The sequence below is a fragment of the Caretta caretta genome, chromosome 1, assembly GCF_965140235.1.
Source record: "Caretta caretta isolate rCarCar2 chromosome 1, rCarCar1.hap1, whole genome shotgun sequence".
Classification (NCBI taxonomy): domain Eukaryota; kingdom Metazoa; phylum Chordata; order Testudines; family Cheloniidae; genus Caretta; species Caretta caretta.
In genome coordinates this window covers 286,760,840-286,788,503 of record NC_134206.1, presented here as the reverse complement: position 1 = coordinate 286,788,503, position 27,664 = coordinate 286,760,840, and the positions used below count along the sequence as shown (strand labels likewise).

Genomic DNA, 27,664 nt, shown 5'->3' with positions numbered 1-27,664 from the left:
AAAAAAAAAAAAAATGTTGCAAACCTTCAGAGTTGAACAATTTGCAGCCTTCAGAAATGGCACCAATGTAGTCAATACCAACTGTCAGAACAGGAGTAGAGTTCTAAAAAAAGACCAATGAAAAGAAATGGCAGTGGATGCAATGGTGCTTGCAGTGTATTAGCTGGAGAATAACCATCTCAATCAATTTTAACAGGCATATTATGGAGTAGGAAACTGATTTTAAAAAGCCATTTTCATGTATGATGAAATCAGTAATACAGACAACATTTCCATTTTCATATTTATTGTACTCCTGGGAGAACTTTGCACCACTGCACATGCACAGAATTTATGTCCCCTGCAGATTTCTGATGGGGAAGCAAAGGGAAGTCACAATAACGGTCATGCGACCCTCCACAACACTATATTTCAGGTGCCCAGAGCAGCCGTCAGAGAGGTAAATCACTGTGGGGCAGGGGGCAGGACTGGGGAAGACCTGGCTCCCTACCCTGTGCCAGGCTCAGCTGCTAGGCTGGGCTGGGGAGGATGGGACTTCCTCTTCCCCTGCACGGCATCCAGGGCTGTGTCAGCCCCACCCTCAGATTTCTCCCTGCTGCAGGAAGCTCTGCAAACTACCCTCCCACCCCTGCTTCCTGCAACCATCGCTCCTCAGCTGCAGGGGGAGGGATCCCACTACAGGGAGCTGCTCCCCACCACCCAATCCCCATGCATCCTGATCCCCCCATACCCAGACCCTCCCGCCGAGCCTCCCCCCTCCCCCCCCCCTGCTGATAAGCCCCACTCCCCCTGCAGCTGAACCACCCCAATGAGCCACCTGCATCCGGATCCCCGTCCCACTGGGCCCCACTCCCACAGCATCTGGACCCACCCTTGGGCCCCCCACACCTAGACCCCCCTGCTGAGCTCTATCCACCCTACATCAAGACCCTCCTGCTGAGCCCCAAACACCTTCACCTGGACCCTCCTGCAGAGTCCCATTACCGTTGCATCCAGAACCACCCAACAAGCCCCTGTGCATCCAGATCCCCCCTACACCCAGATCCCACACTGAGCCACCTGCAACCAGATTGCCCTACACAGAACCCTCAACCCACACCAGGATCACCACACACTAAGCCCCTCCCCACTTGGATCATGCCTTGCTGAGCCTGCCTGCCTGCACCTGGTGCACCTGGCACAGATGTGGGGGTGGCGGGGGTGGGGTTGCTCCTGGAGCAGGCCCAATCCTTGCGCTGTGTCAGGGTTGGGTGCAGCCTCACCACTGAGTTCATGTCCTGCGTGGGGCGAGCTGCACAGTGATCTCCCACCTCTGTGCAGCCAGTGGCCTGTGCTCCCAAATGCCATGCTGGAGCCTCCACATTTATTTGATAAATAAAATTTTCAGAATTTTGCAGAATTTTTAAATATTATGTGCATACTTTTTAATTTTTTTGGCACATAATTTTTTTTGGGGGGGGGGCACAGAATGCCTTCAGGAGTAGACATTAAAGACTCTGGTGCTTGTGCCAGTTGTCTACATTTACTGTCCAAGATGTTTATGGTTCCAGAACTTATGCTGCAAAAATGGTACTTGTGACTCCCCTTTGATCCTATCTGTCAAGATTATGTTACCGCAACATGCTGTCTCAATGGCAGTTAGTTATAAGAAGCGCAGTATTCTAATAAACCTATTTGGTGCCAGCACTTTGCAACAGAAAACCTGGTGATTCTGAAAGCCCAAGATGAGAGAAAGGATTAGGGACTATAATTATGAAGCTGATCCTGTAGTAGGCTTGTTTGGAAAATACTCAGTTAGATTGTCTTGTCTGGTTGGTTTTTTTTTGTTTTTTGTTTTGAAAACTATGAGTATAAAAGTTGTGCATGACCCAGCTTTAGAGGTGGTGGGGGGGTAAAGTTAAAAAATAATAAAACAATCGTTATTGAATATTGCTTTAACGAGCAGTTTTGTACCATAACTAAATTTGTCCACTTTTAATAAAATTAGTTAAATGATTTTCTGTTCCAAGCTCAGTGTTTTCTTTATCAATACAATCCCTATATTTTTGGAGAGGTTGCAGGGTTTTAGGTATAACAGCTTCCCAGAATAGCACAGGCCCTGCTTACTTGGAGCTGGTGTACTTAGTCACAGCCTTGGTGACCTCAGACACAGCATGGTTAGCTAACTCCCTGGGCACCAGCTGGCGCATGGCGGTCTGGATCTCCCGAGCGGTGATGTTGGAGCACTTGTTATAATGTACCAGGCGGGACGCCTCCCCAGCAATACGCTCGAAGATATAATTGATGAAGGAATTCATGATGCCCATGGCCTTAGAAGAGATGCCGGTGTCGGGGTGAACCTGCTTCAGCACCTTGTAGACATCAATGGAGTAACTCTCCTTCCAGGTCTTGCGGCGCTTCTTATCTCCTTTCTTCTGGGTCTTGGTCACTGCTTTCTTGGAGCCCTTTTTAGGCGTGGGAGAGGACTTCGCTGGCTCAGGCATCCTGAAGACTACAAGGAACCCACAAAACACACTGCAGGGGCCTAAAACCTGGCCAGACCCAGAGTTGTCTCTGCCCATGTAAAGTGATCAAGTGCTCAAGAATTCAAAAATGAAGAGAAAAGCAATATTAGTTATTTCTAAAGATATTTGTTAATCATTCAACATCAAAACTCGAAGCACACCAAATTAAACAGACCATTAGTAAAAGATGCATTCTGTCTTTGGAATAAGCTGGCAACAAAATGAGCCAAAAACCTGCCAGATGAGATCAGCGATATTAATAAAACGACTGGAACTTGGAAAATGGCTTTTTGATGAAGTGATTGATCATTCTACACTTCACTTTATTTATCACAGACAGTTATACAGAGTTTGGCATGTCATAGTTACCCATACAAGAATACTGCAGAACAGTGATATTTTTATAGCTCTTTCAGACAGAAAATTGCTCTCAACAAGACCATTCTTCTGGTTTCATTTAACACAAGATAAGTAATCATTACTGATTCCATGAAACAGCAAGAAAGGGCAAAAGGAAATGGTAAAATACTGTTGTGTTTTGTAGCTGCACGTATCTTCCAACAGTGATGAAGGGCAAAGTTCCTTTTGAGAATATACAGTTCAGTAAAATAATCCACACGACTATGATATACACAGTTTTAAATGTAAGTCCACTCAGAATGTATGACCCTCTCACAGACATTATATTACTTCTCTCTCTCCTGTAACTAATACCTCTTCTCCGCAGCACTTGTGCAAGGGGAGGGGCACATGAAACTGGAGTTTTAGCCCTTTCACACTGGGAGACAATCTATGTCCCTATCCCTGTTTATAAATATTGTTGCTCCTTGGCCTGAATGATTTAGCCAATAATCAGGGCCTTGCTAGGTTGTTCCTGTTAGGAAGAGACATTGATAATATGATTCAGGTATGTCTTTGGTATAATCATGTTTATTTACAAAGCTCTGTTCCTCTAAACACAGTAGGAACAAACAACAGCAGGCAATTTTGTTGCTGACAATTTCCAAGCCTGCCTTTCTAGACAATCCTGTGCCCCAAGAAGCTCAGTCACTGCTCCCTCTCAGGGCCACAGGTATGTCTACTTCTCTGGCTTTCTGCTTGCTTTCCCTGACTTTTTTCCTGGCTTTCTGGTTGCTTTGGGTGGGATCCACAAAGGCACTTAGGTGTTGCAACCAGAGGAACCACTTGGGGTCTCACACCAGGGGTGCGTGTGTGAAGTTAAAATAATTTATTGAATGTTTCATGAAATTTTACCCAACAGCATCGGCTATGCAAGCTAACTAAAACAGCAATTCTGAAGTCTATGAAGAAGCGACAAAACAAGCAAGTAATAATTGCCTGGGACTGAGCCAGCCCTTCCCCACCCGGTATTATTAGGAGATGGTGGGGACCAATAGTGTGCTGGGTCATCTTGCTGGTTGTAACCAAGGCTTGTGGAAGCCAAGGTGGGACTGTGAAGCTGTAGACAGGCTGCTGGGGTAAGAGCTGCTGAACCAGGCCAGTCTAAGCACAGACACACAGTGTCTGACCTGCATGCTTCCTGCTGACTGTGAGCATCACAGTAGCGAGGCATCCCGGGTTGCAGGGTATGTGGTGACACAACCCCTCACTCGTCCAGATTGCATCCCCAAACCCTTCCCAGAGTGTCACAGTAGGCCTAGAGTGTCCCGTCCCTCCACATCCAGCTGCACATCTCTAGGTATTACAATAAATGCATCTGAGAGCTTCAAGCTGGCTACACATTTAGGACCCAATCTTGTAATGTGCTTGCACAGAGCCATGCCACCCAGGGGGCTCTCTGTGGGCACAGGGGATCTGTCCACAAAAATCTCATTGCAACACCAGGAGGCCTTATTAGAAGAAAAAGGCCCTCTAGAAAACATCTTTACATCAATAAAAGCCACAAATAAAATTATTTGACAACACATTGCAACCTATCCTAATATACTGGAGCAATGTCTGTGGCCTAATTTTAACAGCTAACTGCCCCATGTCTGGAACAAAACATCAGTAGAAACAGATATACATGTAAGTTTTATGTATGCTTCAGACTTGCCTAACAATGGCATTATGACACAATTGCGGACATGGGTAAACACACCCTTAGGGGAGGGTAGCCCCCAAACCCTCCCGCTCTGCATGAGGCCCCGCCCCTTTTGTCCCCCTCTCCTGCTGGAACCCAGAGCACCCCTCGCAGCTGCCGGCCACCCTGCGTGCCCCCAATCCCAGCGTAGTGGGTTGACAGTGCAGCCAAAGCGCCACCAGCCCGAGAGCACCGGGCGGGCAGTGCGGCCAGCACCATAGTCCCACCACCAGGAGGACGGATGGCATGGCGTAGCCCCAGCCCGGGGGGTCTTGTGAGCACCATGGCCCCCAGCCTGCCTGCCCCAGCCTCTCAGCCACAGAAGGGAACAGCAGCAGGATTTTCTTTTTCCAAATCAACCTATGAAAAAGGACTCACATACAACTCTTTGTAGGATCAGGGGCTGTCTAAGGCAACAGTGTCCAATAGAAATTCGATGCTAGCCACACTGCTAGCCACACTTGTGGTTTTGAATTTTTCTTATTAGCTGCATTATAAAAAAGCCACATGCATTAGCCACAATTCAATAGCCTATTAGCCACATGTGGCTAGTAGCGAACGTATTGGACACGACTGGTCTAAGGAATTCAAACAAAAATAATAAACATGGTCCTGATTCCACAAGCACCTAAGCCAGGGGTGGGCAAACTTTTTGGCTCGAGGGTCACATCTGGGAATTGAAATTGTATGGCAGGCCATGAATGCTCATGAAATTGGGGTTGGAGTGTGGGAGGGGGTGTGGGCTCTCGGTTGGGACCAGAAATGAGGAGTTCAAGGTGTGGGAGGGGTTTCCGGGCTGGGGTGGGGGTTGGGATGCAGGAAGGAGTGCTGGCTCCAGCTAGGTGTGCGGGCTCTGGGGAGGGGCTGGGGATGAGAGGTTTGGGGTGCAGAAGGGTGCTCTGGGCTGGGATCAAGGGGTCTGGAGGGTGGGAGAGGGATCAGGGTTGGCGAAGGGGGTTGGCGCATGGAGAGAGGCTCAGAGGTGCAGGCTCCAAGTGACGCTTACCTCAAGCGGCTCCTGGAAGCAGCAGCATGTCCCTTCTCCGGCTCCTACACAGAGGCATGGACAGCTGGTTCTGCACACTGCCCTGTCTCCAGGCATCACCCCTGCAGCTCCCATTTGAACGCTGAAGGGGGCCATTGGAGCAGGGCCTTTGGACCAGGATTGCACAGGAGCCGGAGCAGGGCCATGCTGCCCCTGACCCTGCACCCCGGCTGGAGCGCCGGAGCAGGGCAAGCCCCAGATCTCAGTCCCCAGCAGAAGCTCGTGGGCCAGCTTAAAATGGCTTAAGCGTTTAAGTTAAGTTAAACGGCTTAAGTTAAACTCTTAAAATGGCTTAAAACGTAGTTTGCCCACCCCTGATCTATGCACTTAAATTTAATGGGATTGCTCAGCTAGGTAAAATTATGCACATGCACATTAGAAGCAAGAAAAATAACGCTTATGTGTCACGCTTTCAGGGGCAATTCAGACGAGTAAGCGGTTAGGTCACTGCCGGCCCTGTAACCCTGGGTGCCTCAAATGCTTTGCTACTGTAACTCCTTTCCTGGGACAGTCACAGTCAGCAACAAGAAGGCAGCTCACACTCTGAGTGACCGTGTATAACTGCATCCCTGATCCAGGAACTCTGACCCCAGCAGCCTGCCAGCAAGTCAGATTCCTTGGTTTCTACCAACCTTGTCTACAACCAGCAAGATGACCCCCAACCGTTCCCAGTCACAAACTTTCATTGGTGACAGTGGGTGCTCATGCCCCCCCACCCTGCTGGATCAGGGCTGCAGTTATACATGGACACTCAGAGTGTGACCTTGGCCCTGCCCTGACTCTGCCCCCTCCCTGCCCCTACAGGACCCCTCCCAAAATCCCTGCCCCTGCCCCGCCTCTTCCCCAAGCGTGCCACGTTCCTTCTCCCCCCTCCGTCCCAGCGCTTGCTGCGCGAAACAACTGTTTCGCAACGCAAGCGCTGGGAGGGAGGGGGGAGAAGCAGGACCCGGCAGCACGCTCAGGGGAGGAGGCGGAGCGGAGGTGAGCTGGGGCAGGGGGGCGGGACGGGGAGCCGCCAGTGGGTGCAAAGCCCCAGTGGGTTTCCCCGTGGGTGCTCCAGCCCCAGAGCACCCACGGAGTCGGTGCCTATGTTCCCAGTCCCGAATTTTCCCCAAACTGTGTTGCCATGAAGTGTCCAGCACACTCCAGGACAGCTCAGAGAAATAATAAGGTTCATTGCTCCTGTAAAGAGACAAAAACACATTACAACTTATCAATTCAACAGAGATACATACATCCTTCCCCTTAAACACAGCATTGAATTGGTTTATAGTAAATATAAATAATTGTATTAAAAAAGAGCATGGATTAAGTGAGTTCAAGTAAAAGGATTGAAGATAGAATTACAAGTAAAGCAAAACAAAATATCAGGTTTCAGAGTAACAGCCGTGTTAGTCTGTATTTGCAAAAAGAAAAGGAGTACTTGTGGCACCTTAGAGACTAACCAATTTATTTGAGCATGAGCTTTCGTGAGCTACAGCTCACTTCATCGGAGTAGCTCACGAAAGCTCATGCTCAAATAAATTGGTTAGTCTCTAAGGTGCCACAAGTACTCCTTTTCTTTTTGCGAATACAGACTAACATGGCTGCTACTCTGAAACCAGCCTAATATCAATGAGTATTCATAATTCCTTACATAGTGTTAATACATACATTTCACAATGAGTTTAATCACCACTTTGTCACTAGCTTTCAGAAAAGATCTCACTCTATACAATTTTGTAATAGGGCAATATCGTATGCAATCAGTTTATTTAGCTGCTTAGCATTTGAGGTTCAGCCTCCTGTCTTCACAGACCAGTAAACCTTTGAAATCGATCCTTCTGAAAAAGAAAACCCAGACCAAGCGTCTCGCTCTCTCTCCTGCTGGGACAGGGACTCCTGGCTGTCTCTTCCCCCACTTGTCAGTGTGAGGTTTGCCTCCACCCTTTGCCGGCCTGATGGGGCTGCGTGCTGCTTGGATGTGAAGTGAGGAAACACCTGCTTTACACACCTGCGTTACACACACTTTAGCCACAAGTCCAGCATGGATTTCTCATCCCCAGTGCCCAGCACAGCCCTACACCACCCAAGACTATTACGGCTCAGGGAGTTATTCGTCGGCCTACGCCATCGGACAGGGCACCTTTGAGCGCCAGGCTGCCACACTACTGCGTAGGGGCACCCGGCCTGCCAGGCCAGCTGCGGCCCCCCGCTGGATACCAGGCTGTGCCTTGGCCTCGGGCGGGCCCTGCGCGGTCACCCCGACCCCAGCCGGATCTCCCTGTTACAGGGGAAGGAGCCTCCCCGCCCCTGGCCTGCAGGGGGCCCGCGGAGCCCTGGGGCTGCCGCCTGCTTCTAACGACACAAGCCTGGGCCCCAGGCCGGCGCCAACTCTCGCCCCCGGGGCGGAGGCCCAGCAGTCTGAGGAGACCACGGCGGGTCAGACTCCCCTCCGGAATCTCATCTAGCCCCGCCCCTTGGGAGACTCGCTAGGCCCCGCCCCCGCTTCTCCCCCTCCCTCTCCGGGGGCTCTGGGCGTGGCCTCGGCTCCCGCAGCGTCTGCCCCTCCTGTTGGCTGCCAACATGTCGCGTGACCGAGCGGAGCGTGACGTAGAAGGAAGAAGACGCCATTAGAGGGAGCGGGACGAGCGGCTTTGACAAGTGGCCTGGCTCCATCCCGGGCTAGCTTCGCGGCTGCCCCCTTCGGTCCCCGCATCCCCGGGCTCTCCTCGCGGCGGCTTCCCCGCCGGGGTCGGTGTCCGGCGGCTGCGCCGCCGATGTGAGGCCGCGGCCCGGCGAGCGGGCGGGTTCGCTGCGGATGGCGGCGGCGGGTTCCGGCGCGGGGGGAGGCGGCCGGAGCTTCTCCTTCAAGGTGGTGCTGCTCGGGGAGGGCTGCGTGGGGAAAACCTCCCTGGTGCTGCGCTACTGCGAGAATAAGTTCAACGACAAACACATCACCACCCTGCAGGTGCGCGCGGGGCGGGGCGGGGGCCGCGGGGTTTGTGTGCCTCTCTCTGTATATTGAGGGCAGTCGGGCTGTTGCGCTGTCTGTTCCCGGCACACGTCATTTTATTTAGTTATTTATTTTACGACGCCCATTCGGTGTCAGTCTATCTCTCTGGTCTCTTCCCCGGGCTGAGTCCTGTTCAGAGGGCTCTGTCTCTTTCTGCTCCTGTCGTTGCTGCTGTTGTGAGGTCCAGGCTGGTACCATGACCCTTTCCTTGGGTGAAGAATGGCATACGCGTATTAATTCTTTTCTCTCTCTTCCTGCCTACTTGATTGTTGGTTTTAAGTGGCCAGCCTTGTTGGTTACTTCCTGGTTTGGGGGAGGGGGAGGTTCTGTAGTTCCATTTACACCTCAGATGGTCGGGGTTTGGGTTTAAATACTTCATCTTTCTTCTCTGATTTCTATGACCTTCTGTTCAGGCTCTCAGCTTTCTCCATTCGGGCCTTTGCAATCCTGGTATGGGGAAACGTGATCTGAAAGTGTTAATTCCTTCTCACTAACTAGGCAACATGAGTGGCCTGATGACTAAGTGTTATATGCAAATTCCAGCTTTTGTTGCTGTGGCTAATGTTCTAAGTGGTGAAAGTTAAGTATTAAGGAAGGTCAGTATCTTCAAAGAAATTGTGAGTGCCTTCAGATTTCATCTTTAGGTTTTTGAAAAACTCAACAAAAACATGTAGTAAATATTACTGGTGAAATAGGCTAAATTAGAAAGTTTGGTGAACTTAGCCAAAACTGGCTTAAGCCTCATATTGCAGAAATGCTAACATCCTAAATATTGAAAGAGCCACTTCTTGTAATTGTTCAACAGCTAAAATGTTTGAGAATAAATCTATCTAAATTATTGGCCTCAGATTTGCAGCACCAAAATCCTGTAGTTCACTGTACATTTATTATTTGACATATATTGAAGTGCATGTACAAGCTTATGTATCATGTATAAACTCTCAGGACCTGTGATTCTCAGACTCTTTGGGTGTGTCTACACAGCAACTAGACACCCATGGCTGGCCTATGCCAGCAAACTTGGGCTCACAGGGCTTGGGCTGCAGGGCTGTTTCATTGTTGTGTAGACATCTGTGCTCTGGTACCCTCCCATCTCACAGGGGTCTTAGAGCCTGTGCTGGAGCCTGAGCATGGAAGTCTACACAGCAATGAAACAGCCCTGCAAGCCTGAGTTCGTTGACACAAGCTAACTGCAGGTGTCTAGTTGCTGTGTACACATACCTTAAGAGTCTGGAACCACTTTTTAATTGTCTTGGGTGTCCCACTGCTCTGTGAACCACAGTTCCAGATATACTGCTCTAGAGTGAGAACAAACCATTTAGGGATGACAACATAGAGTGGAGCTGCAAGCAAGTTGTGCTTTATCTGTTTCAAGAAAAACTTAATTTTCTTTTTCAACCAGCTCTGTGAAGAAAATTTACACTTTTTAAAATATTTTGAGATATGTATGATACTCCAGTAATGGAGACCAGAATGGCACCAAAAGGATTAAGTATTTAGTTTTTCCTTCCTTATCATAAGGGCTTGAAATACTTTTAAAACATTCTACATTAATATTTTCATGGTTATGAGTTTGATCTTCTGTTTTTTGGTTGTTTGTTTTCTGGAGATCTGAGGTGTGAGCTCACTTACCTTAATTGAAGGTGCATGGCTTGGGGTTGATTCTTTAACGAACCTTTCTTCCCAAATTTTTTAGCTCTAGAGAGGTAATGAAGAGTTTAAACTGTAACTAAATACTCCTGTACTTGCTGACAGCACATGTCTGCAATGGATGCAGTTGTAGCAGAACAGTGTTAGCACTTCAGATATAATAAGGACAAAGTGTATGTCACTGCTTTGGAACTAGCCCAATCCAGACTGTGTCCTGGAAAATCTGCACCCCCAAGCAATGTAGTTACCCCAACCTAAGCCCTGGTGTGGACAGTGCTAGGTCAATGGGAGAACTTCCCCAAGTGGTGATAGTTATGTCAATAGGAGAAGTGGATTACCTATGCTAATGAGAGAAGCTCTCTCATCAGCATTAGTAGGGTCTTCGCCAAGCACTACAGCTGCCCCATTGTAGCACTGCAAGTGTAAACAAGCCCTGTGCCTCCAGTGGATACCTAAGTTCTGATATCAATGTAAAACCAAAGGCTGTGACATTAGACTATTAATAGTTTTGTCATCTGATGTGTCTCAGTTTCAGCTAAACATGTGGGTGTAATTTGTAGTTGGAAATCGAAATTCAGGCACTTTTTTCCTTGAGGTTAAAAAGTGAATTGAATCAATACTCTGTGATATTGGGGAAACAGAGTGAGGGAAGCTACAGGTCCACCAATTCAATTTTTAAAATAAAAACAAAAGAATGAATTTGTCCTCTCTGGATTTATTGCTTTTAAAGGAGTGTGTGTCTTTTGTTTTTGTTTTTTAAACCTCCTGTAAACAAGCTTTCGGAGTAGGGACTTATGTGGGGAGAATGCACTTCCTTATTGCATGAAAAGGGGTGGTGCTCTATCATTAGTCCTTGGATATAAAAAAATGAAATCTTTGTGGGGCTGTAACATCACTAGACTTAGCTGACTCACTTATAGTTTTTGATATCGTCATCTCTTAAACAGATGTTGTGTGGCACTTAAGACTAAATGAAGAATTGTCTCTCTTCTCTCCCCCCCACCTCTCCCGCTGTGGGTTCCAGGACTGGCTGCTCCAAGAAGCAGTCATTAATGATATCTAGAAATTGTGTATCTGCATCCTATACTGAGGTGTCAGTGGTACATTTCTGGACGTCTCTTCAGTGAATCCTACTATATATCCTCTCTCTCCAGTGACCCTGGTTCTTCTCTCTTCCCAACATATTTACCCCTAAGTTCTAAAAACATTAAGCTGCAGGGTCAGTTGGTGTTGGAACTTAACTGTGTGAGCAGTTCACATTTCAAAACTACTTCTCTTACTGTAGTTGCTTTCCTGTAACCTATTTTAAAGTGTATTTTACTACCATATATGGTCAGCATGTGGATTAAACTAAGGGGTCGCACGCTTCCTGGCTTCCGTAGACTAAACTTTTTGCATATACCGGGGGCTCCTTATGTCCCTTCATTATACCCCCACAAATTCCCTGTATGCCACCCTCGCATCCTGTAGTTCAGGGATGCTCTGCAACTCCCTCCATTCTCCCCCTGCCAGGGATTCTGTGCCTCCATTCTTTTTCTTCCCATTCCAGCATTTTCTGTTTTTCCACATGGAAGGGGCTCTGTGCCCCTTTCCCAGGCCTCCCTCTCCAGACTAGCGTCCCCCAATTTCTCTTGTGCTCCCATCCCTGTACTGCATGCCTACATATCCCCAGTCCTGCTTCCCCCACTATTATAGGAATGACTGAGTAGGTTGCACTGGTGGTGGAGAGTGGCGCTACATGTGAATAAAGCATAGTCAAATACAGTTTGATTCATAGAAATTTTTAGTATATTTTAGAATTTCTAGGGATACAAATTCCATGCTTGAATAATAAGCATTTAGTAAAAGGAATAATCTACTGATCCAGATGATGGTTGTGAAAGTCTCAGACTAGAGAAGCTACAAAAACAGAACACCCAGGAATTGAGGATTTTAGTCACAACATGTATAGTTGGGGACCTGTCTCCTGAGGACAGGATGCAGAGCGGATTTCTTGACACCATTAATGACTGCTTGTTGGAGCAGCTAGGCCTGAAACCCAGAAGGGGAGAGACAATTCTTGATTTTAGTCCGAAGTGGCACATGGGATCTGGTTGAAGAGATGATTATAGCTGAATCACTCAGTAATAGCAACCATAAGTTAATTTAAACTTAACGTACTGAGGGGAGGGGAGAATATCTAAGAAACCCGTCACAGTAGAATTTAACTTCAAAAAGGGGAACTACACAAAAATGAGAAGGCTAGTTAAATGGAAATTAAAAGGAACTGTCATAAGAAGGAAATGCCTTCATGGAAGTACTTAAAGAAAACTCATAATACAGACTCAAACTATATGGATACACCAAAATTAAAAAAAATAGTAAGGGGACCAAAAAACACCACTGTGGCTAAACACAGAGTAGAAGATGTGGTTGGAGACAAAAAGGCATCCTTTTAAAAATTGAAAGTCCCATCCTACTGAGGAAAATAGAAAGAAAGGAACCTAAACTCTGGCAAGTCAAGTGTGTTTAAAATATATTAATTAGGCAGGAAAACAAATTTGAAGAGCAACTAGCAAAAGGTAGATTGGCAGGCTTCCAGCTTCTGATGTACTAAATTCACTGGACGATCAAGGTGTACTCAAAGTCAAGGTTGTTGTGGAGAAGCTAAATGAATTCTTTTCATCGGTCTTCACTGCAGAGGATGTGAGGGAGATTCCCACATATGAGCCATTATTTTTAGGTGACAAATCTGAGGAACTGTATTAGATTGTTCCAAAATCTCTTCTAACAACAAATTGATAAATTAAACAATAGTAAGTCCCCAGGACCACATGGCCTTCACCAAGAGTTCTGAAGGAACTCAAATATGATATTGCAGAAATACTTACTAACTGTGGTATGTTTCAGAGTAGCAGCTGTTAGTCTGTATCCGCAAGAAGAAAAGGAAGACTTGTGGCACTTTAGACTAACAAATTTATTTGAGCATAAGCTTTCGTGAGCTACAGCTCACTTCATCGGTATGTAATGTATTGCTTAAATCAGCCTTTGTACCAGATGGGCTCCATATTAGTTAACTTCAGTACTAGACAAATTTGGTTGCATCTATAGTAAAACAAAAACAATTATCGACACATAGGCAAGCACAACATCTTGAGGAAGAGTCAATCTTGCTTCCATAAAGGAAAATCGTGCTTCACCAATCTAGTCGAATTCTTTGAGGGAGGTCAGCAAACATGTAGGTAGATGATTCCAGTGGATATGGTGTACTTGCTTTCTGAGAGAGCCTTTGACAATGTCCCTCACCAAAGGCTCTAAAGCAAAGTAAGGAGTCATGGGATAATAGGGAAGGTTCTCTTGTGGATCAGTAACTGATTAAAAGTTAGGAAACCAAGGTTAGGAATAAATGGTCAGGTTTTTTTTTACAGTGGAGAGAAGTAAATAGTCCCCCAAGGATCTGTAGTAGGACCAGTGCTGTTAATTTATGAATATCCTCATCTGGAAGAGGGGGTAAACTGCTAAGTAGCAAAATTGGCAGATGATACAAAATTACTCAAGATAAGTCCAAAGCAGACTGAAGAGTTAGAAAGGGATCTCACAAAACTGGGTGCACAACAAAGTGGCTGATGAAATTCAGTGTTAAATGAAAATTAATGCACTTTGGAAAACAGTATCAACTATACATACAAAATGATGGTCTAAATTAGCTGTTACCACTCACGAAATCTTGGCGTCATTGTGGGTCGTTCTCTGAAAACCTCCGCTCAGTGCACAGTAGCTGTCAAAAAGGTTAACAATCCTAAGAACCATTAGGAAAGAGGTAGAGAAGACAGAAAATATCATGCCAGTGCATAAATCCATGTTATGCCCGCACTTAGAATACTGTGCAGTTCTTTTTGACCTACCTACATTTTGATCTTTTTCAGTCCTAAAAGATATGAGATGGGGGACACAGATGATTAGGTGTATAGAACAAGTTCCATATAAGGAGAGATTTAAAAAGACTGGGATTGTTCATCTTAGAAAAGAGATCTCCACACCATTCAGGATTTTTTAGAAAGTGAATACGGCAGTGATGTTTACTGCTTAATATTACACATGAACCAAGGGGCACCCACTGAAATTAATAAGCATCAGGCTTAAAACATAAAGAAGTACTTGACTCAACACAGTCAACCTGTGGAACTCATTGTGAAGGCCAAAAGTATAACTGGGGTCAAAAAAACTAGATAAATTCATGGAGGATAGGCACATCAGTGGCTATTAGCCAAGATGGTCAGAGAGGCAACCCCATGGTCTGGGTGTCCCTAAACCTCTGACTGCTAGAAGCTGGGAGTAGACAACAGATTATGAAATCACTCAGTAAATTGCTCTGTTCTGTTCACTCCCTCAGAAGCATCTGGCACTGGTCACTGTCAGACAGGATACTGGGCTAGGTGGATCATTGGTCTGATCATTGTTTTTTTTCTGGCACAAAAGGCTATACTATACTGCAGAGCCTCCATGCATCTGAAGAAGTGGTTTTTTACTCACAAAAGCTTATGCCCAAATAAATCTGTTAGTCTTTAAGGTGCCACCAGACTCCTTGTTGTGGATACAGACTAACACAGCTACCCTCTGATACTTAGTTATTCAGTGTGTCAGCATGTTGTTGTTGGAAGGATAAGCAAGATGAGAGATGGGTATTAATGGGTGCTGTCAAACAGTTGGTTTTTAAGACAGTTGGAGAAGTGCTTGAAGCTGTGACTGCACAAAATAGATGGCAGGGCTCCATGTGTCCCTTCCCCTGCCGCCCGCCCCCTCCCCCCCCCACTCTTGGTTTTCTGATTTTTCCTCCCCCCAGAAAAATAGAGTTCTGGCCACTGGTGTCTAGAACATTCTCTGAATGGTGCATCAGATCAGTTACCACATTAGACAGATGTGCTCTCAAGTTGAGAGCACAAAGCCTCGTAAGCTCCTCCAGTTATGACTTGACAGTGAAACTGGCAGTAACTTTAAACTAAGAATGTATTCTCATTTATCCTGAAACATGATCAAGCAGTGAAATGGTGTGGTTTAAATTGTTCTTAAGCAGATTTTTAGTTTGTAAAAAATATTTATAGTCTAATTTAATAGATTGTAAGGACTTAGTTCTGCATTATGGTTCCAGTTCAGCAAAGTACCTAAGCATATGAATAGTTCCCTTTGAAGTTGATGATTTGTTGAATTGGGCCATATGATGAGCCATGTGAAGGAGAGGGGATGGGCCAGGAAGCACTGTTGCTTTCTTTAAAAGTTGCCCTTTGCCATGGGATAAGAGGGGAGAAGAACAGTACAATGTGGGTCATGCTAAACTCTTGAAAAGTTGGAGCCATTCTAACATGCAGGAGGGTGGTGAGGCATTAGCCCTGTCCAGAAATGCCCTCAGTGTGGCCAGCTAGCTCTGTTTGCAGAACTGGCTCACTCCCTAGCATTGGAAGATGGGCTGGGCGTACTCTTTATGGGTGGAGACAGGCTTCTTTAATCTTTTCTTTCCTTACCTAGTGCTTCCCAGACAAGGAATAAACCTAGTTCAGCTTTTGTAAATTCATTAATATGAACTAATCTCTAAATCTGGCGCATAGCAATATTCTTGCTGTAGTTAAAATCCTCAGACCTGTTTGATCTGTTACATTATATGTATCCAGCTCATCCCCATCAGAGTCCCATAGTCCTCCAGTGCTACTTTCCACAAATTCACTCAGTGCAGTGTAGTCTTTCTGTACTAGCAGAATTTAGCAAGATTTTTTTAACCGTGAAAGGGTTTGTTTTTTTTCCATTGGAAACTACAGGGAGAACCCTGGTAGGCAAAATGTCCATTCTAGGTGAAACTTCCCCAGGACTCTGGTGTTAGGATGCTGCTAGTACATGGGTATAGACTAATTCATTCATGTCAGCCATATTTGATTTCAAGTTGGATCTTAAACAGTTTAATAATGCGTGTCTATTGCTAAAGTGATAAGCACTGCAAATCACTGAAATGGTGGAAGTTGCTAATCTGCCTTCTGGAGCTGAAGTGATAAACAATTGTCTGAAATAGGAGGGGTTTTTTTTGTCTTTAGGAATGATTTCTCAAATCTAAACTACAGTAAATACAAAGAGGAATGGCACACAGAGGCCAGATGAAGAGGGGCTAATGCAGCTTTAAGTAAACTTTGCACCTTCCTGATCCTGGGTTGCTCTGGGGGCTGGAGCATGTATGTAATTTAAGTAGACTTGTGGGGCTTCTCTAAATTATGATAGCTTCCCTAGATTGCCATATAGGTTGCAGCACTGTCTGGAATTTCCAGTGTTGCATGCAGTAATCCTGCACCCAGCATGCCCCTGGCATTCCCACTACATCAGGGCTTGAGGGCATCCTAAGGGAATCCTCTCCTAACTGGATCTGGGGCTTTTAGGGCCTTTCTAATACTGTTTAGGCTCTTATCCAGCATAAAGGGACTGGAGCGGGGATGAGGCGTTTGATCTTTAAGGGAATGATATTTAACACCTCAATGTGCCCATAGATGGAAGACCATTTCTTAGCAATTGGAGGAGATTAATAAGTTAAGCATAACTGAGTTTAGTGTAAATTGTAGGTTGAAGCATTCACTGGAGATCAAAGGACTGAAAAATCAGAAGATATCACAAGATTCAATAAATGAATAGTAGTTGCAGTTAACTTCAGCTGGTCTCGTGTTTTGGAAACCACATCCAAAAAATTGCCATAGAAATTTAAAAAAAAAAGTTGAAAGAAATGACTAGAAATTAAAACTCATGACTTTCAGATTTAAACTAGTCTCAGTCCACTAATGTTTTATATTTAGTAAAGCTACAAAAGGACTGAAATGAATAAGAATCTAGTATCTTCCAAGTTACATTGCATAAATTCTCAGAACTGCAGCTCTTAATGTCGAATGAAACAGAAGTGAAGAGCCTTCTTGCAATTGGAAATCTAACTGGTTAAAGTTGAGCTTTTTTTCCCTTAAGAATCCAAGGCTAAAATGCACTGGTGTATACATGCTAAGAACAAACCCTTACACTGAATATACTAGCATATTTATAGTCACAAATGCTAGAAATTCTAAGTGACTAGGGACATTGCTTGAAAATTTATTTAAACTCTGTTAACCCAATAATGAGGCCTACCAACCAGGGGAGTTGCCTCTGCTGCCTAACTTCTTAAACTACACGTGCAACTTAAAGGGGTAAAGCAGTTGTGCATTATATTGTAACTCTAGCATATTGTCCAAATCATAAAAATATAACTTGAAGCCTGCTTTTGCTTAGCTTCAGGCTGGGGAAAAAATCTTCTAATCACTTGTTGTTCGGCAGCTAAGACTTTACATTTGCTCATCAAAGAAAATATGCCTGTCCCAATTTTTGGGCAACAGTTTCAAGCAAATTGCATGAAGCATTTGCTCCTGTGACCGACAACACTTCTGCTTTTCATTTTTTTGGACTGTTTCAGGCTTTAACTTTAGTTTTTTGTCTCTAGCTTTAATACAAACTTAAAATGCCATTTCTACCAGGCTGAGATTGAAGTAATTTATTAGTCTTGGTTCTGAGTCTAATTCAAAACAATGAAATCTGAAGAATGTCCCTCTGGTTTGAAATCTAAATGTTGGGGGTACCTTTACCTCCTCATAGTATCTAAAGTGATCTGATAGATCCATAATATGTATGGTGTCCAGATCATTATTTTACTTGGCTGCAGTCTGGAGTTGTAGTATTTTTAACCGTGTGAATTGGCTGCTGTAGTCTGAATCTGGATTCTGTAGGCTTTCTATGAAAGAAGCTGCACTGGTGGTGGTTTTTCCTGTTTTCTTGCCCACAAACATTTAATTTCAAACAGAAGGGCCAGTCTATTTCATGTGGGGAAAGTTGCAACATAGTATTTCTCTCTTGCCAAGCCTCAAAAAGATCCCCTCAAAGGAAGATTTCAGTCACTATGGTAGCTAAGGCCACTGTGCCACCAAACTTGTCATGCCTTGAGCTCTTAATTCTTTAAATTGGGCTACATCAGTCCTGGGTTCAGTTGCCCTGATATTTTCCAAATGGGGTGTGGTATTAATTAAAAAATCACTTGGCTTATGGTATAACTAAAACACCTCTAGGATTCAGATCAAGGAGAACAGACTAATCTGAAGGCAGGGATGTTCTCATGGAGGATCAGAAGTGAACATGGATGCCAAAGGATAATAACTAGCTAATAGTCACACTAATTAAGGCTGATGAGTGTATTTTTGATTAACTTGTTTAATGCTCAAATCTTAAATTTGTCCATTATTTATGGGTTAAGACATAACTACTTGTTCTCATTAAATAACTAGATCTTGTAATTAAAATATTACATAATTGTCTTGGGATGCCAGATAATTTGTAACATAATAATGGGAAAAATTTCCTGAATTTATTCTTACCTGTTTTCACTCCAGACTGAATAGATGACAGTTACTACTTAGATGCTGCCCAAATGGTGAGGCAATATTGAGATGTTATAAAACTTCTAGACTTGCCTGGAGATACTCTGAAAAGGCAAACTGAAAGTGTGGTTTGTTGGAGCTAGGCTAATCCCCAGCCTTGGATGATAATATATCTCTTGGTCTGTGTCACCTCCACACCTCCTGATGGTTAATGGTGGTCTGAACAGATTTTGCTTCAGGATTTGTTTTTCTCTTTAAAACCATAAGAGTACAAAAATAATCCAAATATAAATGACAGGTTTATAAATAACTCTCTGGATCAGTCATAAATGTAAAAATTAACCATAATGACTATAGTCTCTAAACTATTTCATACATATTTTAATTTCTGTTCTAGGCATCTTTTCTAACAAAGAAGCTAAATATTGGAGGGAAAAGAGTAAACCTTGCAATATGGGTATGTTTGCTTATCTGCCTTTTACATTTCTATTCACTCTGCTTTTATAAACTTCAACTTTTCACTTTTACAATGGAATTCAAGTCTTGTTGCTTAAAATACTAAGCACAAAATAAATGAATACACATTTGAGATTCTGGTTGAATTCTTGCCAAGAATTCAAAGTTTTACTTATTTCTGGTGTCACTCTTGTTCAATAATTGGATTTCCTTGAATGATGTTGTCAGTTTTGCCTTAATGAACACTAACACAAATGTATCTATCACATGCAGGATACAGCCGGTCAAGAAAGATTCCATGCACTGGGTCCAATTTACTACAGAGATTCTAATGGAGCTATTTTAGTATATGACATAACGGATGAAGACTCTTTTCAGAAGGTACTGTGACAGATGCATCCATCTCCCCACAAGTAAACCGGTTCAAAGCTTCCCTGCAGTATGAGTGTGCAACTTGGAAGTTTCCATTTCATCAGTAACTAAATGTACTTTCTAATTTAGATAATGACTGCCTTATAAACTTTAGTTTATAATTGAATGTACTGCAGTTTTTTTATAACTGATCAATTTGAATGATCTAAATTGTTCTATCTAATATAATAGAAAATACTTCCTTAAACTGTTCAGTTTTGGTTAAGTTGGAACTTTTTTTTCTCCTTCCTCCTTCCCCCTCTTTGCTCCTGGTAAAACAGTAATGCTGTTATGGCACTGTCATTAGAGTTTAATTTATATTCTGAAGTAATTAGGTCAAATCTACTCTAAGTGCTGTGCTTGTAAATATATAGTAACGTGGTAGTGATGGAACAATAACAGTAGGTAGAATACATGCTTATTGCATATATCTTAATTATTTGAAACATAGCATGCTACAACATGCCTTGCTTGTGGAATGCACTACTTTGCCATAATTTCCAAGTTACGACACTAAAGAAAATGTTTCCAAGAACAGTGCCCCTGGATTATTAATACCTTGTAACAGTAAGTAGAGACAAGGTTTGGAGCTCGTGTGTCTATATAGAGCTGCTGATATATTCCAGAGTTTAGTCTATAAATCTAAATGATTTGCTTATTAGAATATTACTTGGTAAGATTCTGAAAGATTTTATTTTAATGAAGTTTTTCTCCATCATGAATGGAGACGCACTCTGTTGAAAGAAATGTGTGGTTTTTTGTTAGCATGTAAAAGCTTGGTTTTTTTGTATGTTTGTATCATGGGATCTAATTTTTATTTGACTTTCTTGCAGTTAACTTCCTCCTTCATTACTTATTCATAATGAAATAGAAATTCATAAGCTTATACACTCCTCATGTAGTCCCAGTATGGACAGTGTATTTTCTATTGGCCTATCTCCAACCATGCCTGCAAAAGTAATATTCTTGTCTGGTTCTGTTCCTCCCAAAACAGTCCATCTATTATGTGTACATTGGATTATAAAACACTCTGAGCAGGCCCCAGTTCTTCTAGTAGAATACCATGCACGCTAACATATCACTGACCCATCTATGTAGCAGTCAATACAGAATTCATATTTGACCTAAAAGGCAACCTCATGTGCATTTATATCACACATGTGATCTGTAACTTGCTCTTTGGGACTGGGATAACAGATGCTGGATTACCTTTAGTACAACTCAGAGGTGTGTAACTTCTCTGGATTCCAGATCGCCCTCTATAGAATTAAAAGGACAAAGTCAGGAAGACATTTGCATAGATATCTGTCTTAGTCTTAAAGCTGTATAGTTGGATCCATGACCTTAAAGTGATGATACATGCCTCTTAAAATGAGAATACATCTAACTGATATTTGTATGCAGGTAAAAAACTGGGTCAAGGAATTGAGAAAAATGTTGGGGAACGAAATCTGTTTATGTATAGTTGGTAAGGCTATTTTATTTTTAATCTAGTCTGCTTTGAGTGCATGAGTAATTTATTGTAAATGTGCAATTATTTAAACATTGCATGATTACTTTTGTGGTGATGAAACATAGTCTTACAGTAAAGATCAGCCTGCTACCAAATGTAAACTCTTGAGTTTAAGTATCATTAATATCTGTTGAGTATATGCAAGATTTGGTGTGGAAAGAAAAATTAACTTTAGCTCCCTCAGTATGTATTAAGGCCAGGATCCATAAATGGACTTGGGTGTCACAACACTGAAACTGGTGCATAACATTTGGGCTACTAGAAAATCACAGGAACAACACTGCAATTCGTAAGACTGAGTTAGGTGCCTGGGCTCCCTATACAATGAATGAAGAGATGGGTACCTTAGAAAGCAATCCACAAAAGTTAGCTCACTAGGTGAGGAGCCAGTTAAGCTAGCCAATGGGAGATGCTGAAGAGAGGAGATAGCAGCCTGCTTAATGATCTGTAAACCTGAACCTGTCTCTTGGAGTCAGGTGGCTCAGGTACTTCAGGTGTTTCCTGTGGGAATGAGTTAGGTGCCTGTTTTACCCCACATAAAATGTCTGGAGGTGGTAGGCTGCCCACTTTATAACTTTTAGCCTGGTGGTTAGAGCACTTGCCTAGGGAGACCCAGGTTAAATTCCCTCCCGCTGCCAGAGGGGGAGAGGATTTGAACAGGGGTCTCTCCCACTTCTGAGTGCTCTAACCACTGAGTTATGGGATTTTCAGATGTGGGGCTTCCCCATCTCTCCTGTTGGAGCTTTCCACTATGAATAAATGAAAGTGAGTTGGCCCAGGAGAATGGGAATGAATCTGTAGCCTGGTGGTTCGGATGCTTATCTGAGAGGTGGGAGACCCAGGGTTCAATTCCCCTGCTCTGGTTACTTTCATTATTTATCCACAGTGGAACAGCTTCAACAGACTCCATCCTTGTCTCTCAATGACTGAGCTGTGGGACACTCATGTGAGAGTACTCTCCTGAGAGGTGGGAAACCCTTTCCCTGTTCATATCTTATTGTTGCTAAGCGGCGAGGGGGATTGAAGCTGGGTCTCCCACCTCTCAGGTGAGTGCTCTAACCGCTGACTTAAAAGTCATAAGGTGGGCACCTCCTCCTCTGGAGGTCACACTTTGAATGGACCCTGATCCAATAGGCAGCTTCTGAGCATGTCTCCTGGATCAGGCCCTGCATATGAGATGAACTGGGGAAGAGCATTCACCTGCCCATGGACACTCTGGAGCTCAGGCTGGAGATAAGTGTCTAGACACCTAGAGGAAGGCTGCAGTGTGCATGATAAAAGGCAAGAAAATAGGCACTAGGAAAATTCTTTTTTAACCCTGAAAACTTAAGTACTTAAACTTATCTGGTGCCTACAGGGTTTGGCAGGAGTTTTTTGGCTCACAATGGAGCCTAAAATTGGGACTTTATGGATCCCATCCTAAGTATTTGGGTGAAAGGGGAAAATCTTTAAATACTGCTAACCCTTAACATGTAAAACATTTTTAAAGAAAACCAGCTTGATTGTGTTTTGAAGGTGGTATTTGGAAAGTGATAGGAAGAAAGATCCATAGCAGGGGTGGGCAAACTTTTTGGCCTGAGGGCCGCAGCTGATTTTGGAAATGGTATGGAGGGCCAGTTAGGGGAGGGGTGTGTGGCCTGCCCCCCACCCTCCGCCGTTTCTCACCCCCGACAGCCTCCCCTGGGATCCCTTCCCTATCCAACCACCCTTTTCTCCCTGACTGCCCCTAGAAACCCTGCCCCTGACTGCCCACCACCACCCCCATCCAACCCCCCCACCTTCCTGACAGTCCCACCCCTCCGCCCCACTTCCTACCCCCTTATCACGCTGCCTGGAGCATGGGTGGCACTACAGCTGTGCTGCCCAGCTGGAGCCAGCCACACCAGCATGCAGCACAGAGCACGGGTGGGTCAGGCCGGGCTCTACAGCTGCGCTGCTCCGCCCCAGGAGCTCACAGCCCCACCACCCAGAGCGTTGCGGAGGCTGCAGGGGAGAGGGAACAGTGGGGGAGGGGCCATGGGCTAGCCTCTCAGGCAAGGAGCTCCAGGGCCAGGCAGAAGGGTCCCATGGGCCAGATGTGGCCCACGGGCAAGTTTGCCCACCTCTGATCAATAGTCTGTAGACTTTTTTCTTTAGTTTGTTCTACACACACTGAAAAGATCTGAAGACTGGTGTCTCTCTCTGACAGGTAACAAAATAGACTTGGAAAAAGAGAGGCATGTTTCAATTCAAGAAGCAGAAACGTGAGTGGTTTTTTTTTTTGGCTTTTGGTTTTTTCTTAAACTTTAAATTAGTTAAATCACTTCTGCTATAACTAGTGCCTTTATCACAAGACTAAAGAAGCAGTAGTGCTTTTAGTGAACGATTGTAGCTAATTACCATAGCTTTTGTATTATCTGCCAAAATTAATACTATAGTAACGTTCCATCCCTGTTCTACTCCACATGTATTCAAGGATTTAAAGCTTCAAAATTATACAAAACACTCTTAAATTACAGTATATTCTGTAGTAAACTTAGCTTCTGAAGTGTTTTTAAAATAGTAGATTCTCCCTTTCAGTGATGCTTCTCAATCTACACTAGTCATAGAATGGCAGGACTGGAAGGGACCTTGAGAGGTCATCTGGGCCTGTCCCCTGCATGCATGGCAGGATTAAGTATTCTCTAGACCATCCCTGACCAGGTGTTTGTATAATATGCTCTTAAATCTCCAATGATGGAAATTCCACAACCGCCCTAAGCAATTTATTCCAGTGTTTAATCACCATCCTGACAGGAAGCTTTTCTAATGTCCAACCTAAACCACCCTTGCTGCAATTTAAGCCCATTGCTTCTTGTCCTATCCTCAGAGGTTAAGGAGAACAATTTTTCTCCCTCCTTCTAACAACCTTTTTTTGTACTTGAAAAGAACATAAGAATGGTCTGACCTGGTATGGCCAAAGATCCATCTAGCCCAGTATCCGGTCTTCCAACAATGGCCGATGCCAGGTGCCCCAGGGGAAATGATCAGGATAGGTAATCATCAAGTGATCCATACTCTGTTGCCATTCCAAGCTTCTGTTATCTATTGTTTGCTAAAAGGTGGGTTTGGGTTTTTCGCATGCAATATACAGGAGTGGCAACAAATTTAAATAGCAAAGTTTAATGTGGTAAATGTCCTCCATACTTTGTATATTTGTCTTACAAAGAATATTGTACACTTCAAAGTATGAAGGCTTGAAAGGATTTTTGATTTCTTTAACATTCCATGTGGTCTCATAAGTAAAAGCTTTTTCGGTATTTGCACTACATACAGGTATGCAGAATCAGTGGGAGCAAAACACTATCATACTTCAGCCAAACAAAACAAAGGAATTGAAGAACTCTTCCTTGACCTCTGTAAAAGTAGGTATTGCATTTGCTGTGGTGAGCTTACACGGTACAAGTTGATGAAAAAGCCCACATCAGAATAAAGTCCTTTCACATAATAGGTTGGAAGATGGGTTTCACAGATACTAAATTAAACTACAATAGATTAGTTAACATAACTGTTCATTCATAAGATTGATGTTTTACCTAATCTTTTGATGCCAAACTTTCTATTGCTGAATGTCTTCAGTCCTTGAGCCAATGTTCAAGCTGCTGCAGGTTTGAAAAGACTAAGATTTGGTGCCAAAGATGATAAAACAGCCACACTGCATACACTTGTTATGTGCATATTATTGAATGATTAATATGTTGTAATTTTGAGACATTCAGTTGCCTGAATTAGTTGTTAAAATAGGGGGTCTAGTGTACAAAGTAAAAATGAAAACCAAGTTTAAGGCTTGTACAGGCTATTTGGAATATAGTGTTCAAAATTAGTCAACTATTTTAAACATTCTTATACCTCTGCACTCTGTCCAAGGTCTCCCCTTCACTGTATCTGAGCATTGGTTGGTTGAAAACAGGAAAAAGTACATAAACGCACTTTCCTCTTCCATTTTCCTTATGACTGTTTCTCCTTCCACTCTTGCTCCCTTCCAATCCTCCATCCCACAGAAACTTGGCTTCAGAATTCTGATTTGAAGTTCTCTCTATTCACTTGCTGTCCAGAGTCAACTTGAAGTTTATTGCACAGATCTTAAACCACATTCCAAATGGTCTGGATTGGAATATAGGTGTCTTACTCCCTGCATCTTTGAATTTTGTGAACACCTGCATCTTAAACCTTCAAAGGAGCCAAATTAGGAAGAAAACCGATCTAGAATCATTCAGCTGTCTGCTGTTGCTTTCTTTTATTTGTAGAATTTTCAGCAGTAACTTTTTGTTCCTGTGTACAGGCTCTAGTGCAGTAGTTAATGTTTGAGGGGTCATTTATTTAGGCCCAAATAGTCTTACCAACTCAACTACTGAGCACTCAAATGCTCCTATTGAAGTCCAATCAGAGCTGCTAGATGTTCTGCATTTCTGGGCCCGAATTATAGTTTCGGACTTTATATGTAGCAACCTGTTTTAAAATGTTGGTTTGTGGTATCAGATGGATCACTTTTCTAAAAAAGTCACTTGAATGTTGAAAAATTTCAGTTTGTTTGTTTTCTCGTTTTGCTAAATCAGGCTGATAACAGCTCTGTGTGCATAGAGATTAAATAACTTGTTGAAGAATTCAAAGCTTTGAAATATTTTAAAATGGTAATGGAATGTCATCCTGATTTGAGTTCTTATTTTCCAGGAATGATAGAAACTGCTCAAGTGGATGAAAGAGCAAGAGGCAATGGTTCCAGCCAGTCAGGAACTACAAGGCGGGGTGTACAGATTATTGATGATGAGCCACAAGCACAGGGCAGTGGAGGGTGCTGTTCTTCTGGATAACTGTATAAAACTGTGGATTATTGCCCCCTCAATATGAAGACTGCCATATTTCAAGTCCTGCGTTCTTTACCAATGGAATAATAGAATTAACAGTATTGAAAAATATCTCTTAACACTGCAGAGACCTCAAGTGCTAAACTAGTGGAGTCTGAGACCAGAGAATTGGCATTTTCTACAGTGGTTAACAAAGCAATTACCAATGGCCTTTTTACATATATTTCTTTAATGAGGAATAATATGCATGTAGAAAAGACCTACTTAAAGGCGTCATTTATATTCTTTTAAATCAGATCATTATTTAATAACTTATATACACTGTTAGAATGGCAAATGTTTTTGCAGCTGTTTGTATTTTGTGGTAGATTCAACTGTATCACTTCGAAACTGCAAACGGATTTTTTTTTTCTAAATTAGATACCTGAACCTTTTTTTTTTTTTTTTTTTGCAGGGCTTACACAAGCCCATAACTGTCAACTACTTTGATATACTCTATATCCAGTCTGTATGCCAAGCTGGTAAAATACATTGTAAATTACATATTAAATATTTTATCTGCTTTTACAAGTGCAGGTGCAGAAATACATACATCAGCCTTGTCAGTGAGTGTCAAGTGAATAACAGTTGGTGAAAAGATTGCTCGTTTCTTCACCCGCTCTTCCTGCAGACTCCTAACAGGGGTTTTGGTGTATTCAGTTACACAGCTCTCTTTAAAAGTCTCTTCCTGGCAAGCAGCACTATGCTACAGAGCACCTCTGGTGACAGGGAGGGAGCACTTCCTTTAAACTCCAGTTAACCCAGAGGGATTTGAGTCCCAGATGAACAGTGGAGCACCCTGCCCTCTCAAGTCTGCAATTGCTTTCATCCTCTCCCTAGTCTCCCAAGGAAGCTTAATCCTAAATTAGCCCTTGTCCATCTGGTAGCCACTAAACAATGTTTGTGAAAAGTTGTATTAGTATCCTTGCCTCCCAAGACAGCATTTTAAACTTTAATGAGCATTAGTTCATACTACAAAGCTTGAGTGAACAAGTAAATGAAATTTAACTTTCCTGAGTTACTTTTGATTTTGAGTGGTTTATTGACTATAAATGTAAGATGTAAAAACTTGCAAGATGCAATGTAACTATAGGAACACTAGAAAGGACTAAATTATATTCCTGCTCTGCTGGTTTTGTAAAGCTTGGTGAAGCTTACTTTAAGGTTTTGGGCAGAGATTTATTTGGAAATATTAAGTGTTTAAAAAAAATCTGCAGAAGGAACACACATGGTGGCAATTAAAACTTAAACTGTTGTGCTCTGACTTTTTTACACATAATTTGTCATGTTTGGAAAAACCAGTAAAAGTGGTGTCTGATAAAATAGAGTATTCTTTGGCTTTCCTTTTTCTGAAGGGCGGAATCAGTATCACTTAAGCAACTGTAAATGCACTGAAAGGTGTAGGAAATATCTGTTATACAGTATATAGGTGATGGCAAATCCATTTATACTACAACAAGAATACACAATATCCTCAGTTTATTCCTTTTTTCCCTGCCCAAAAATGATAGAATTTAGTTTAAGTACTTCATGGTAAAACAGTAGGAACCTACATTTCCACAAGCCCAACATAGCCACCTTAGTCTTAAACATGACAGGCACACCTAATTAGGTAACTTTTCAAACATTGTGTAAAGGGCGTATACATCTTAACTAGCAAGAAAACATAGCATGCTATTGCCTGGCCTCTGTAAATGACTGTGTGGAAAATATTAATGAAAAGTCTGATCACAAGATTTAAAT

At 43.3% G+C, this 27,664-nt stretch overlaps 2 protein-coding genes across 2 annotated transcripts; one reads left to right on the top strand and one right to left on the bottom strand.

Moving 5' to 3' along the window:
* Nucleotides 1-2,102: 2,102 nt before the first annotated feature.
* On the bottom strand, nt 2,103-2,483 carry LOC125630627 (histone H2B 8-like). Its single transcript, XM_048836823.1, has one exon. It carries the CDS (start codon nt 2,481-2,483, stop codon nt 2,103-2,105), a length of 381 nt encoding a protein of 126 aa, XP_048692780.1.
* A 5,738-nt stretch (nt 2,484-8,221) lies between these two features.
* On the top strand, nt 8,222-27,244 carry RAB21 (RAB21, member RAS oncogene family). Its single transcript, XM_048835765.2, has 7 exons — nt 8,222-8,582; nt 19,077-19,136; nt 19,409-19,516; nt 20,951-21,014; nt 23,248-23,302; nt 24,354-24,442; nt 25,749-27,244. The coding sequence occupies exons 1-7, from the start codon at nt 8,433-8,435 to the stop codon at nt 25,886-25,888; spliced, it is 666 nt and encodes a 221-aa protein (XP_048691722.1). The 5' UTR covers nt 8,222-8,432; the 3' UTR covers nt 25,889-27,244.
* The last annotated feature ends 420 nt before the right edge of the window (nt 27,245-27,664 follow it).